At 34.3% G+C, this 12,757-nt stretch overlaps 1 protein-coding gene across 2 annotated transcripts in view; it reads left to right on the top strand.

The window, feature by feature from the left end:
* The window catches only part of LOC150080795 (mesoderm induction early response protein 1), a 174,913-nt gene that overhangs the window by 35,957 nt on the left and 126,199 nt on the right, over positions 1–12,757 (top strand). For both annotated transcript variants that reach the window (XM_090381063.1, XM_090381062.1), the window contains exon 5: positions 1,375–1,588. In XM_090381063.1, coding sequence (XP_090237189.1) covers positions 1,375–1,588 — 214 coding nt within the window. The remainder of the gene's footprint in view (positions 1–1,374; positions 1,589–12,757) is intronic.

The following is a 12,757-nucleotide window of genomic DNA, read 5'->3' as shown; positions in this document are numbered from 1 at the left end:
AAAAGTTCACAGTTATCCCAAGATCTGGTGGAATAAAGATTAATGAAGCAAAAAAGAAGCAGTATAGTTTCAATTTTCCACTACTGTCAGTAGAAGTACAAATATTAAAACAATCCGCAACAAAATCAGGAATCATTGGTAGATTGTCTCTCTTCGTCATTCTAATCCTCGAGTAGAACGGGAAAGATATAGCAGAGTTACAGGACATTTCACATGCTCAGGGAGAGCTTGTACAATGTCCTTTGAGACTATCATTAACTGCATCATGTGAACTGGCTTTTCAAAAGCTAGAAGTGGAAGTACAAAAATACAAGCTAAACTGTACTGCAGTGCAACAATTTCCATACAACTGTCCATTTACTATGCTGAAGTATACAGTTGCTTAATCCAGCCAAAGAATAACAGGGTCCTGATGTATCCATCAGGACCCAGTTGTTATTCTCTGGCTGGATTAAGCAATGATTAAACATCTTAGCAGCAATTCTCTTATAGTTATACAATAGGATATATGCAGATGACTGTTATCCCAGTATGTGGTGACTCTCCACTCTCCTTGCATTTTCCTTTATTATTCTTTATTCTGGCATTTCATTTTATTAAAAGGAGGTGATTATCCCTTTGTATAAGGCAATGGTCAGGCCATGCCTTGTGTACTGCGTACAGGTCTGGAGGCCTCATTTTAGGAAGGATGTAGATTTGCTTGAGCATGTACAGAGAAGGGCAACAAGTTGGTGAGGGGAATGAAGGGATCCTCTTACCAAGAGAGGCTTAAGTTCTTCAAATTGCAGTGGCTGGAGACTAGGCATCTGCGAGGTGATCTGATCGAGGTGTATAAGGCCTTGAATGGGTTGAGCATGCTGAATTCTAATGGCATTTTTCCGCTTGCTCAGATTATGAATCTAAGGGGGCATAGATTTAAATTGAGGAAAGAGAATAGAATAGATGTTCGGAAATTTGCTTTTAGCCAATGGGTGGTTATTTGCTGGAACAAACTTCCATCTGTCGTTGTGGAAGGTGATAACTTAAATAAATTCAAGGTGGAACTGGACAAACTTTTAGAGGAAATGGTTGTGTGAATTTTATTTTATTTTTATTTTTTTTTTGGCTGATGCTACATAAGCTCATAACTTGCTTTCTTGCATCACATGCCTCTATTACTATTACTCTTTATATATTAATATATTATATATTAAAGGTAGAAAAAATTAAGATTTAAGGACTCGGTAATAGTATTGTTACAGCATATTATAAAAGAATATTGTCTTGTTTTTTTAATTTCTTATTATTTCAGTTTTGTTAGCTCATTTTATATTAATTTATTTATTTGTGGTTTGTATATGTGTGTGTGTGATTTTTTTTTTTTTTTTTATTCAGGAGGGAGAAATACCAATAGAAGAACTTTTGGCAATGTATGGTTATGGTGCTGCTGAACCAGGCTGTAATATAGTAAAACAGGCATCAAGAATCAATAATACCATACAGGCAAATGAACCCATTGAGAAACATATATTATCACAACAAAATGACGAAAGAGAAGAATCTCCAGTAGTTGAAGATAGCCAGCAGGGAACAAGACCATTATTAAGATGTAAGAACCTGGACTAGATATATTTTAAAAATGGTGAAATTTTAGACATTTAATTTCTTCAATTTTTTTTGTGTGAATTTGTAATTTGGATTTTTAGAGACACCTTGGCATAGCTGGTATAGCATTCAAATCTAACTGTTGACTGAAGAAACTTTTTTAAAGTTTTGTTTGGTGTTGTGTTACTTGGTTACAGACAGAGAGTTCTCATTGGAACAATTATTCTTTTGCGATAATTTAATGCCTTGCCCAGCCCATTTATTCTTATATTTTATTTAATATAGTAATACCTGGCAGATAATGGCATTTTAACCAAAATGACGTAAACAAAAGTTAACAGTTGCTCTGTTCATGCTGTGGCAATGAGATTTTTGAAATAAAAAGAAAAACCTCATTACCACAGCAAGAACAAAAAAAGGTAAATAGTTTAGCAATTATTTAAGTCTTGTATAAAAAGAAAAAGTTCAAAACCTATTTTAAGATGTCGCAGCATCTATTAGAAGACTTCTAGACAATAAACATGGACACATTATATGATGTACTTATATATATGTATATAAGTATTCTTTTGTACTTTTTACTTACCTCTTTCTTATTTTTTACTTACTCTTGCTCTACAGTTCTTTACTTCTCTTATCACCACTACTTTTATTTATATATATACTTTTGTTTACATATACCTATATGGTTGTGAGATTCTTTCTGGCTGTCAGTTACCTTGGTTCATAATCAATTTCCTTTTTCATACTCTTACATCTCTCATTTATCTCTACAATATATATACATATAAAAGTACGTACCTCACAGAGTCCATACATGAAACATATTTACATGCCTTATCATGAGGAGTTAATATCTTATTTTCCTTTACTAGTTTTGGTAAAGGCAGTTACTTGTGTTTCTTCAAGAGTTATATTGTCACATTTATTTACAATAAATAAGAAAAACTATTGTATTTGTAACTTTTAAAACAATTCCTGCATCAAGAGACAAACCCTATAGGGAAAAAAATATATATACTAATTTCTTTATTTAAAAAAATAGACTCAACTTTTTCTACGTTAATGTTTGTTTAATTATACAGTTGGACTTCTCTTTAACGAACTTCCACATAGCGAATTTTTCTATGTAGCGAACTTTTTTTATTTCCCCTTGGTCATTACATTGAAAACAGTTTCTGTATAACAAAGAAAATTTCCATATAACGAACTAATTTCGAGAGACGTGGGTACTCATTGTTTGCACCTCTGGCCTTAAGGCAATAGAGCTGATGCTGTAGAAAGCACAAATTAAGAACTAAAAGGATTAAGAATTAATCACTTTAGCTTTTAATAGGCAAAGGATTTAATTCTTATGAGCATTCCACAATTTAGTGTTGCTCATAAAGCATTTACTGTACTGAGAAGTCACCCTGGTCAACTGCTATCTGTGTGTCCACAGTCATTGGGAAAGATTAAGGAATATTCTTGACACAGACATTGGCTCTGGTCAGCCTGTTTTTCATTGTAAGCACCCTATTAGAGAATTAGGAGAGTAATTTTCCTTTATCCCAGAAATTCATCTGTTGTTTCGCTGAAATGAGTCATCCACACTTCACTAAATTTCACCTGTCTCTGTATGGTAGGTACAAGTTCTCCCTAAATCAGTTTTGTTTTAGCTGCTGTGCAAGTAACCTTACAGTGTCTAAGAGGAAATCCTTGAGTGTAGTGGAAAAAGTGGAAGTGCTTAATAGCGTAGATCACGGGGTTAAAAAAAAAATCGCTTTAAAATTTGGTGTCCCTGCCAGTAGTGTTTCAACTATTCTGAAAAACCGTATTTTGATTCTCAAACTGTTTAAGGAAACAGGACCCAGTCAGAAGTGTGCGAAATTATGCCTGTATGAAGATGTAGATGAAGCTGTTTTTAAGTGGGTGAAGTTGATTTGAGACCAAAACATGCTGATATCAGGGCCATTAATAAAAGAAAAGGCTATGGAGTATGCATCTTTTCTTGGGCATAAAACTTTCCAAGCCAGTTCTGGTTGGCTGGACAAATTTAAAAAATGCCATGCTTTCTTGAAAAAGTTATTTCTGATAAAAAGTGGGATTGTAATTGAAGAAGACTGTACCCATTGGAAAGAAATGGTTTTCAAAAAAATTAGGGAGGACTACTAGCCCAAAGACATATTCAACATTGATGAAACAGGTCTATTTTTTAAATGTTTCCCAAACAAGATACGGACTCTTAGAGATGATAAATGTGTAGGTGGTAAAAATAGTAAGGAGAGAATTACAGTCTTGGTTGGTGCAAATATGGCTGGTAATGAAAAACTGAAGCTTTTGGTAATAGGCAAAAGTAAACAAAGCCCGATGTTTCAAAGGAGTAAAGTTGTTAGAGTTGGACTACAACTACAACAAAAAAAAGCTTGAATGACAAGTGAAATTTTTGAACAGTGGATTTTAAAATTCGATAGAAAGGTGACGAAAGAAAACAGAAAAATCGCTTTGATTGTCGACAACGGCTCTGCCTACCTTTGCTCGGTTTTTCTGAAACTTACAAGTGTGAAACTTGTTTTCTTCCCTCCAAATACCTCATCTAAACTGCAGCCAGTGGACCAGGGCATTATCAAGAATTTGACAATGCACTGCCAAAGGAGCATACTAAAAAAATTGTAATGAGAATAAAAACTAACCAACCTATAGATTCTATTATGAATTTGTGGATGTACATATCAGAGTTGGCAAAAGTTTGGAGTCAAGCTGTGATGGAAACAATGATTAAGAATTGTTTCACAAAAGCAGGTTTTGCTAAAACGCCAATTAACAGTGATGAGAGGGATGAACTGCTACAAGACACTGAGCAGTCTTGGGAAGAACTCCAAGCGAGGTTTGATCAGTGAAGAAATTGTTCTTGAGGAATTTTTAGGAGTTGATAACAATGTCATAGTAGCTGAATATCCAAGTGACTCCAACATTTTGGAGAGTATTCAAAGAACTAGTGACAATATTGATGATGAGTTGTATGAAAATGAGTGCAGTATTAAACCTTCCAAGCATGAAATGTTGGCAGCATTTGAAACTTTGCGTCGAGGCCTTCAGTGTGAAGAAAATATATTTAAGTGCTTAAAAAAATGCAAATATTTTTATAAATGATGTACAGTAAAATCCAATGAACAACAATATTTTACAACGTAATTCTTAAAAGTGTATTAATATATTGTGCACATCATGTAAGTAGTCATTTCTTAATGTGTGTGTATTAATAAATTAATTGTTTTAAAATGTTAAAAAAATGTTTCATTCCCACATATTTCTGATTTATTTCCCATATTTTGCTGTATTTCTGAGTTGAATTACAGTATTTTTTATTGTTGAAAAGGTCATATTTCTTTATAATGAAATTTCTCTATAACAAATGTTTTCAAGCAAACGATCAATTTCATTATATGGAGGTCTGACTGTATTTTCATAATTTCCAACCTTCCAGTTATGACAGGAACTTGGTGTTTTGATCCCTTCTCCTGATAACCATCATAGTATAGTTTTCCTTAATTTTTTTACACACAAAAAAAGTAAAACTGCAGCCTTATCATTAAATTTTATGCTTTAAAATTGCTAAATGTGGTTTTGTAAATTTCTGCAGAACATGCAAAAATGATATGCCACATTCAGTATGCTTTTAATGCTTAACATTAAACTTTTTTTTTTTTTTTTTTTGTATCTGTGGTGCGAAGCTAAAGTTTATTTAATGGCATCTTTCAGTAAGATGGCAAAGGTATATGCTGCAGTATTTAAGAAGACATATATAAGATTTTTTATTTATTATAAAATACAGAAAAGGTAATACATTTGTTTTGTGCACTGTATATAGATGTAATATTTTAGTTTCTAATGGTGGGAAACGTGATATAATAAGACATTTACAAACAAATAAGGTTGAAAAAAATGTAGCATTTTAAAGTGAATATTTGTAAAAAAAAAAAAGGTTCTGAAATGCACCCCATCCCTCTGTTTATTTCATAATTCAAAATGTACCACTCCACTTTACCCATCGAGCTGTTACCAACTGTTTCTTTCAGAACAGTGATTCAGTTGAACATGGAGCCAGCCTGACTGTAACTTAACTGAAATTTGAAAACATTCTTTCAGTGGTGTAGGTTCTAATAAAAGAAAACAATCAAACCACTCATCATAATAATTTACTTATTTATAAATTATATAATATGTCTAATAATAGTATTTTATTATTTGAAAATTAATTTATTCACATGATTTGTCATAGAACATAATCTTCCTCTGAACTGCGATAATGTGCAGGCACATCATTCAGAAATATATTTCTCAGTAGTGAACATGGGAACATAATATACAGGCATACCTCGGTTAATGTTACCTCTGATAACGAGGCTTCGATATAACGAAGTCGGCAATTTCAAGCCCCATTTAACATAAAAAAAATATTCCACTTTAATCACCTGAAATCTAAACAAACTGAAGAAATTACGGAAACCTTTGGGGCTTCTCGTGGTTGGTTCGAGAAATTTAAAAAACGGGCCAGGATTCATAGTGTAAAATTAACAGGAGAAGCTGCAAATAAGTTTCCAGAAAATACTAAAGGAAATAATTGAACGTCAAAATTTTCCAAATTTGGTGTTCAATATTGACGAAAGCGGTTTGTTCTGGAAACGGCTACCAACAAAAAGTTTCATTTCTATTGAAGAAAAATCAGCTGCTGGGTTCAAAGCAGCCAAAGACCGTTTAACGTTGCTCTTTGGATCAAATGCCTCTGGCGATTATAAATTAAAATTGTTATTAGTTTACTATTCAGAAAATCCGAGGGCGTTAAAAGGTAACATGAAAATAAATTTACCTGTAATATGGAAAGCAAATAAAAAAGCGTGGATTACCAAGAAGTTATTTACTGATTGGTTTGTTAACCACTTTTTTCCTGAAGTAAAACGGTATTGTCAAAAAAAACAACTTTGAAGAAAAAGCTCTTTTGTTGTTAGACAATGCTCCTGGACATCCTACTGATCTTAAAACGTTGGACACATGCATTCCTGTCAAAGTTGTGTTTCTTCCAGCAAACACAACTTCCCTGATTCAACCATTGGATCAGGGAGTAATAGCATCATTTAAAGCTTATTATCTGCGTCGAACATTAAGCAGTTTAACTGAACTAGAGGATAAAGAGGAAATGACAGTTAAAACTTTTTGGAAAAACTACACCATTAAAAACAATTGAAAACATTGATAGTTCTTGGAAAGAAGTCACTAAGAAATGCTTAAATGGAGTTTGGCGCAAAATATGGCCAGAAGTTGTACTAGAAGAAGAAAATAACATCCAAGATATTAGAAACGAAGTTATCCAGATGGCTCAATCACTATGTTTCGAAAATGTCGATGAAGAGGATATTAGAAATTTATTGAATGCAGAAGATGGTGGTCTTTCAGTGGAAGATTTAGAAAACCTTGTTAGCAACGAAGACAAAGTTAAAGAAGTTCCTGCCGAAAAAGTGTTAACAACTAAAGATTTAAAAAGGTGCTTAAATGACATGGAAAACGTTTCAAATTTTTTTAGTGAAAATGATCCTGATTTAGGAAGAAGTGTTATTGTTAAGCGATCAGTGTTAAATGCAATAACTCCATATAGGCAATTGCTAAATGAAAGAGAAAAACAGCATAAACAATCAACTTTAGACTCATATTTTAAAATGTGATTTCACTTTGTATGTAAGTTGACTGTTTATTTAATAAAACTTTTCTTTGTTCGAAAAAAAAGCTTTTCATTTTCTTTACGTAGGAACGTATCCCTATTCTGGCCATAGTATTTTCACCTCTGAAAACGAAGTTTTGCTTAACGAAGTAATTTCGTGGAACGCATCCTATTCGTTATTCGAGGTATGCCTGTATATGCAAAAGAATAAAATCAGCAGGCACTGTTATTGAAATTGGAAGAAGAGAGGGGGGGAAAGAAGGGGTGAGAATAGTCATTTTAAATTACTTCAATTATTGCCAATCTGACATATTTTGATAATTCCAAGCTATATCTCATGAAATTGGAAGCAACTTGCTCTCAGAGTGCCAGTATTGCACAGTGACTCTACAGGATATAATATTGGGCACCTTCTGGCCAATCTGAAGGCATGTGGTTATTCCTGTAGCAAACCGTCATTTAATGTTGATAATGCCTCTGTTATGGTAAGAACTAAAAATACTGAAGAAGTGTACTGGTTATTAAAAGAGGAAATTGGGCACTTGGTGGTAATGGAATGCCTTTGTCATCTGATTAATATGTGTTCTGTAAATGAGAGGCTACATGCCCTCCTGTGAAAATGGATGAATATTTTGTGGGCATTTACTATCTACAAAGAAGTGCTAAAATGAAAGATAGATTTAAAGACTTTCAATTAATTCATGCCACTGAAGTAAAAAAAAGATTTTGAAGCATGTGTATACATGTTCATTGTCTGGGTAAATGTTTAACCAGACTGGTCGAACAATGGCAATGTCTGTCCAATCTATTTAAAAAGGAGGTTAGAAGTGGTGAGGAAAGCTATATGAGTACTTTTCAAAGTTACCAAAGTTAAAAGTGCAAATACAGTGGACTGACTCATGTCTCCAGTTCATGATAGAGAAGAAGTTTTGAAGACAAATGACAAATTCCTCAGTGAAATACACTTCTAAATCACATATTTTTATTCCAAGCAAACTGATGACTCTAGGCTAGTTATCCTCGCACATGTAGAAAGTTTGTTTGTGTTCCTCTCTTCTGGCATGAATAAATCATTTTTCTTGTTTTTATTAAATGTTTGTCAGTGTTAGAAAATCTAAATTTTCACTCAGTCCAGTGTGCCTCACATCCATAAACAGTGGTCATTATTCATTGATTTGTTTAAAGAGTGTAATGTGTAAATTCATTACACCGAATTATAAAATATTCCATTTTGAAAGTTTTTTTACCATAGCTGTAGGCAGCTCTACCACAAGGTTACGGACATTCAAAAACAAGAGAAGAGTCTTCTTTTGTTTAGTGAGAAAATTATATTTACTGCTGCTTGCAATTATATGGTGTAAAAGGTTCCAATGAAAAATTATGTTCAGGTTGCACAAATTTCGTAAGTTCCCATTGCATAATTTTCACAAATTGAAATTTTTTTGTGAACAAGTTTACATCACTTCTCGCGATCTTTGAAAATAAAGAAATAGATTAACACTTTTGCTGCTGGCTTTCTGACCATGGTTTTGAACCTGGGATTAAAAATCATGGGATCGAGTCAATCTGGATTGGAAAGAGCAGAAACATTTTTGGACTTTCTTCTCACTATGACTGAATTAATCAACCTCCCAGTGAAGGTTGCTTGACAAAAATATCCAGTTTTTCTTCATATCAAAATTGGAAAAAAGTTTTAAAAGTAGGGTGGTTCCCCCCTACTTTTAAAATCCGAAACCACATATTTTCATTCAAGAAGCAGTGAACAGGTTAAGGAGTGGATGTTTTACATCATCTTTGTCAGTTTTGATGTGAGAACCTACCAGAAACTATTATGAAAGAAAAAAGAATTGATGTGCACTGAATGGTCATAAATCATGGGATACCTACCTAGTAATGGGTAGGCCCACCTTTTGCCTGGATAAGGGCAGTCACACGGAGGGGCATTGAGTCCACAAGTTCATGAAATCATGCCACGGGTATTTCCATCCATGCTTGCTGCACCGTTGTCCATAATTCCATTGCATTCCTGGGTGGAGAATCCAAAGCTCAAATGGACCTTTCCACACCATCCCAAAGATGCCCCACAGGGTTCATGTCCGGTGAACAAAGAGACCATTCATTTGGGATTTTGTCAATGATATATAGGAATTTTGCTAGCAAGGAAAAGGAGGTGATTGGCCCTCTGTATAAGGCAATGGTCAGGCCACGCCTTGAGTACTGCATACAGGTCTGGAGGCCTCATTTTAGGAAGGATGTAGATTTGCTTGAGCGTGTACAGAGAAGGGCAACAAGATTGTTGAGGGAATGAAGGGATCCTCTTACCAAGAGAGGCTTAAGTTCTGCAAATTGCAGTGGCTGGAGACTAGGCACCTGTGTGGTGATCTGATTGAGGTATATAAGGCCTTGAATGGGTTGAACATGCTGAATTCTGATGGGATCCTTCCACTTGTTCAGATTACGAACCTAAGGGGGCATAAATTCAAATTAAGAAAAGACAGATGTAGAATAGATGTGCGGAAATTTGTCTTTAGCCAGTGGGTGGTTAATTGCTGGAACAAACTTCCATCTGTCGTTGTGGAAGTTGATAGGTTGAATAAATTTAAGGCGGAACTGGACAGGCATTTGGAGGGAATGGTGTGATTTTTTTTTTTTTTTTGGTTGATGCTGCATAAGCTTATACACTTGCTTTTTTGCATCATATGCCACTACTACTATTGGTGGTAAAATCTGTGGAATGCTCTTCGAACCATGTTCTAGTCACCACGGCTCTGTGGGGTATTACTGTATTACTGGTGTCATTTACATGGCGTAATTACTGATGCCCCAGACCATTATTGACCGTCCACCTGCCTGAACAGTTCCTTGACATGACGGGTGCATAGCATCATGCGGTTTCCACCAGATACGCACCCTCTTGTCTGCTCGAAATAACTTGAAACGGGACTCATCAGACCAGGAAATCAATCATCCAAGATCCAGTACTGATGTTCTTTCACCCAGTTGAGGCTTAGAGTCCTGTGTCATGGTGTTAGCAATGGGATTCTGGTCGGGCGGCAGCTCTCATAACCTATTGCGGTTAATGATCACCTGATGGTCTTGTTGGAGACGTTTCTGGCACCTCCCTCATTGAAGTCAGCGGTTATTCGTGCCAATGGCCACATTCATCCACCACCTTTCTCCGGAAATGCTGTATTCCCGATACACTCTTGATACTGTCAAACAGTGATGGTGCAACTTCTGTACCACCTCTGAGATAGAGTGACCCATGTGTCCAGGTACTGACTATAATCCCTCTTTCAAAGTCGGTTAACTCACGACATTTATCCATGCTGACATTAAATTACCGTCTACGTGGATGCAGTGTACCTATATACTTGCCAAGTGGTGGGTTCATCCACTAATGAGAGGGGTGATTGCGTTGTGTTGCTCAGAAACCAGGTATCCCATGAATTCTGTCCTTTTAGTGTACAGTGTTTCTTGGTTGGTGAACAGACCAATGCAGAAGGAAACTTAAAATATAATACATTATCTCATGTCATGCTCGACATTTTTACAGTTTCTCATATCAGTGCTGAGTGTGAAAGAATATTCATCCAGTTAAACAAAAATCAAAAACTCAGTTCAAACCTCTCTCAATAGTGAAATCAAACTTTGAAAATGTGTTTGACATCCAAACTTAGACAATTAGGCCATTACCATAAGTAAAACTTGGGCAATATTTCTGAAGAGAGCAAAGCAGTAGCATCTTCCTTGAAGTCATAATAAGTTGCTATTGTCCAAAAGACAATCCGAACAAACATCCATCAACAGAAAAGTCCTAAGTGCACAAATGTTTGAAAGTTTGCTATACTAGCAAATATTCCTACAGCTGTATGGATATCTTAGTATAGAATGTATATATTCTCAGTGAAATTTAATGGTAAGTCTCAAGTTTGGATTTAAAAAAAATATATATCTTTCTTTTTCTGATAATAAAAGCAAAAAAATTCCTAGTCATAATATGATAAGAATATTATGACTGTGAAATTGATATCAGTATCAATATTAATAAATGTGGCTTGTTAAAAACTTTTCTGATCCATGAAGTCATTCCAGAGTATGAAAAGAAACTTTTTTTTTTTAAATTCAAAATCTGATTTTAAAAATGTAAAATGGTATGCCTCTCAGTACTGAGATGGAATAATGGAATGGATTTTAATGGAATAAGTAATTGTAATTATTTGATTTACAATTTTGAAATTAATTTTATTAACACATTAAAGTTAATAATAGGTTAAATTTAAAAATGCTGATTTTCCTGTTTTCATATTAATATTAATATTACCATATGGTTCAAAGAAGACCCACGATTTTGCTATGCCAGTCAAATAATAATAATAATATTGATAAATCTTTTAAATTTAGTTATAACACCATCTATTAGAGATCCCTAATGCCATTGTAATACAATTAATTATTACATGATCAATCTATGTTAGGGTAGTCCTTATTTATATAAGAGAAATTTTTTTTTTGTTTTATACCTTTCTATCAGTTATGAAAAACTGCAGAATTTCAAATGGGTTTGATATCAGGAACACGTGCTGCACTTATGTTGAAACTTAGTTCCTTGCTGCACTGACCTTGAAGCCTAAATGTAGTTCCAAGGTCAATTCAGTGGGTGTTTTCATTGTACAAACAAATTTCATTCATTCTGTAAACAAGTTTCAGTGTGGTCAAACCAGTCAGTGCCTAGAGCCCTGACTAGTCTACAAGAGAAATATGGTCTTAAGTTGCTAATGCTTCTAAAAGCTACTACAACAACAACAACACAGCTATCATGTGTGAAAAGTTAGTTTTTTCAATTTTTTTTTAAATTTGGAACTATAGGTAAAAAAAGTCTAATAATTTGCATATAGATGTTTATTTCATCAAGCCAATGAAAAACCAAATCTTAGGCAATAAGTTTCGGTCTAAAAAAGATGTGGAGTGTGCTATTTTTCAATATGAGAAAAAGCACATTCTATGGATTAGAATTTGTATGACAGTGCAAGTTTTGTGATTGAAGTGCTAGTTTTTTGGAAGAAAGCTTGGACCCCAACTCAAAACCATTCAAATTTTATTACAAAACTAAAAAAAGTTATATGCCGATCTGCAGAAATTGGGAAAGTCGAAAGGCAGAAGTAATTTATTCCATCAACAAAAAGAAAATGAGTTCAAGGAAGGTTTAAACAATCTATTTGATATCTCAACCTCAGATGCATTAAATGTAACGTTGCCAAGGACACAGAATTTTTGCTTTTGCTAGGATTTGCAAGCTTTTGCTTGCTTTTGCAAGGCTGTATGCTAGGAGTGGATTTAAAATTACTGAAAATTAAGAACAGCTGACTGCAGAAGGAAGGAGAAAAAATCTTCCCTGATTGCTGGTTGTACTGAACAAAAATTAACCATCTACTGCAAGACGAACAGCTCTGAAGAAATTAACATTGACAGTATCAA

The sequence above is a fragment of the Mastigoproctus giganteus genome, chromosome 9 (assembly GCF_048544385.1).
Source record: "Mastigoproctus giganteus isolate SK-2022 chromosome 9, ASM4854438v1, whole genome shotgun sequence".
NCBI classification, from domain to species: Eukaryota; Metazoa; Arthropoda; class Arachnida; order Uropygi; family Thelyphonidae; genus Mastigoproctus; species Mastigoproctus giganteus.
Note: the sequence above shows the minus strand (reverse complement) of the source record. Positions and strands in the feature narration are given on the sequence as shown.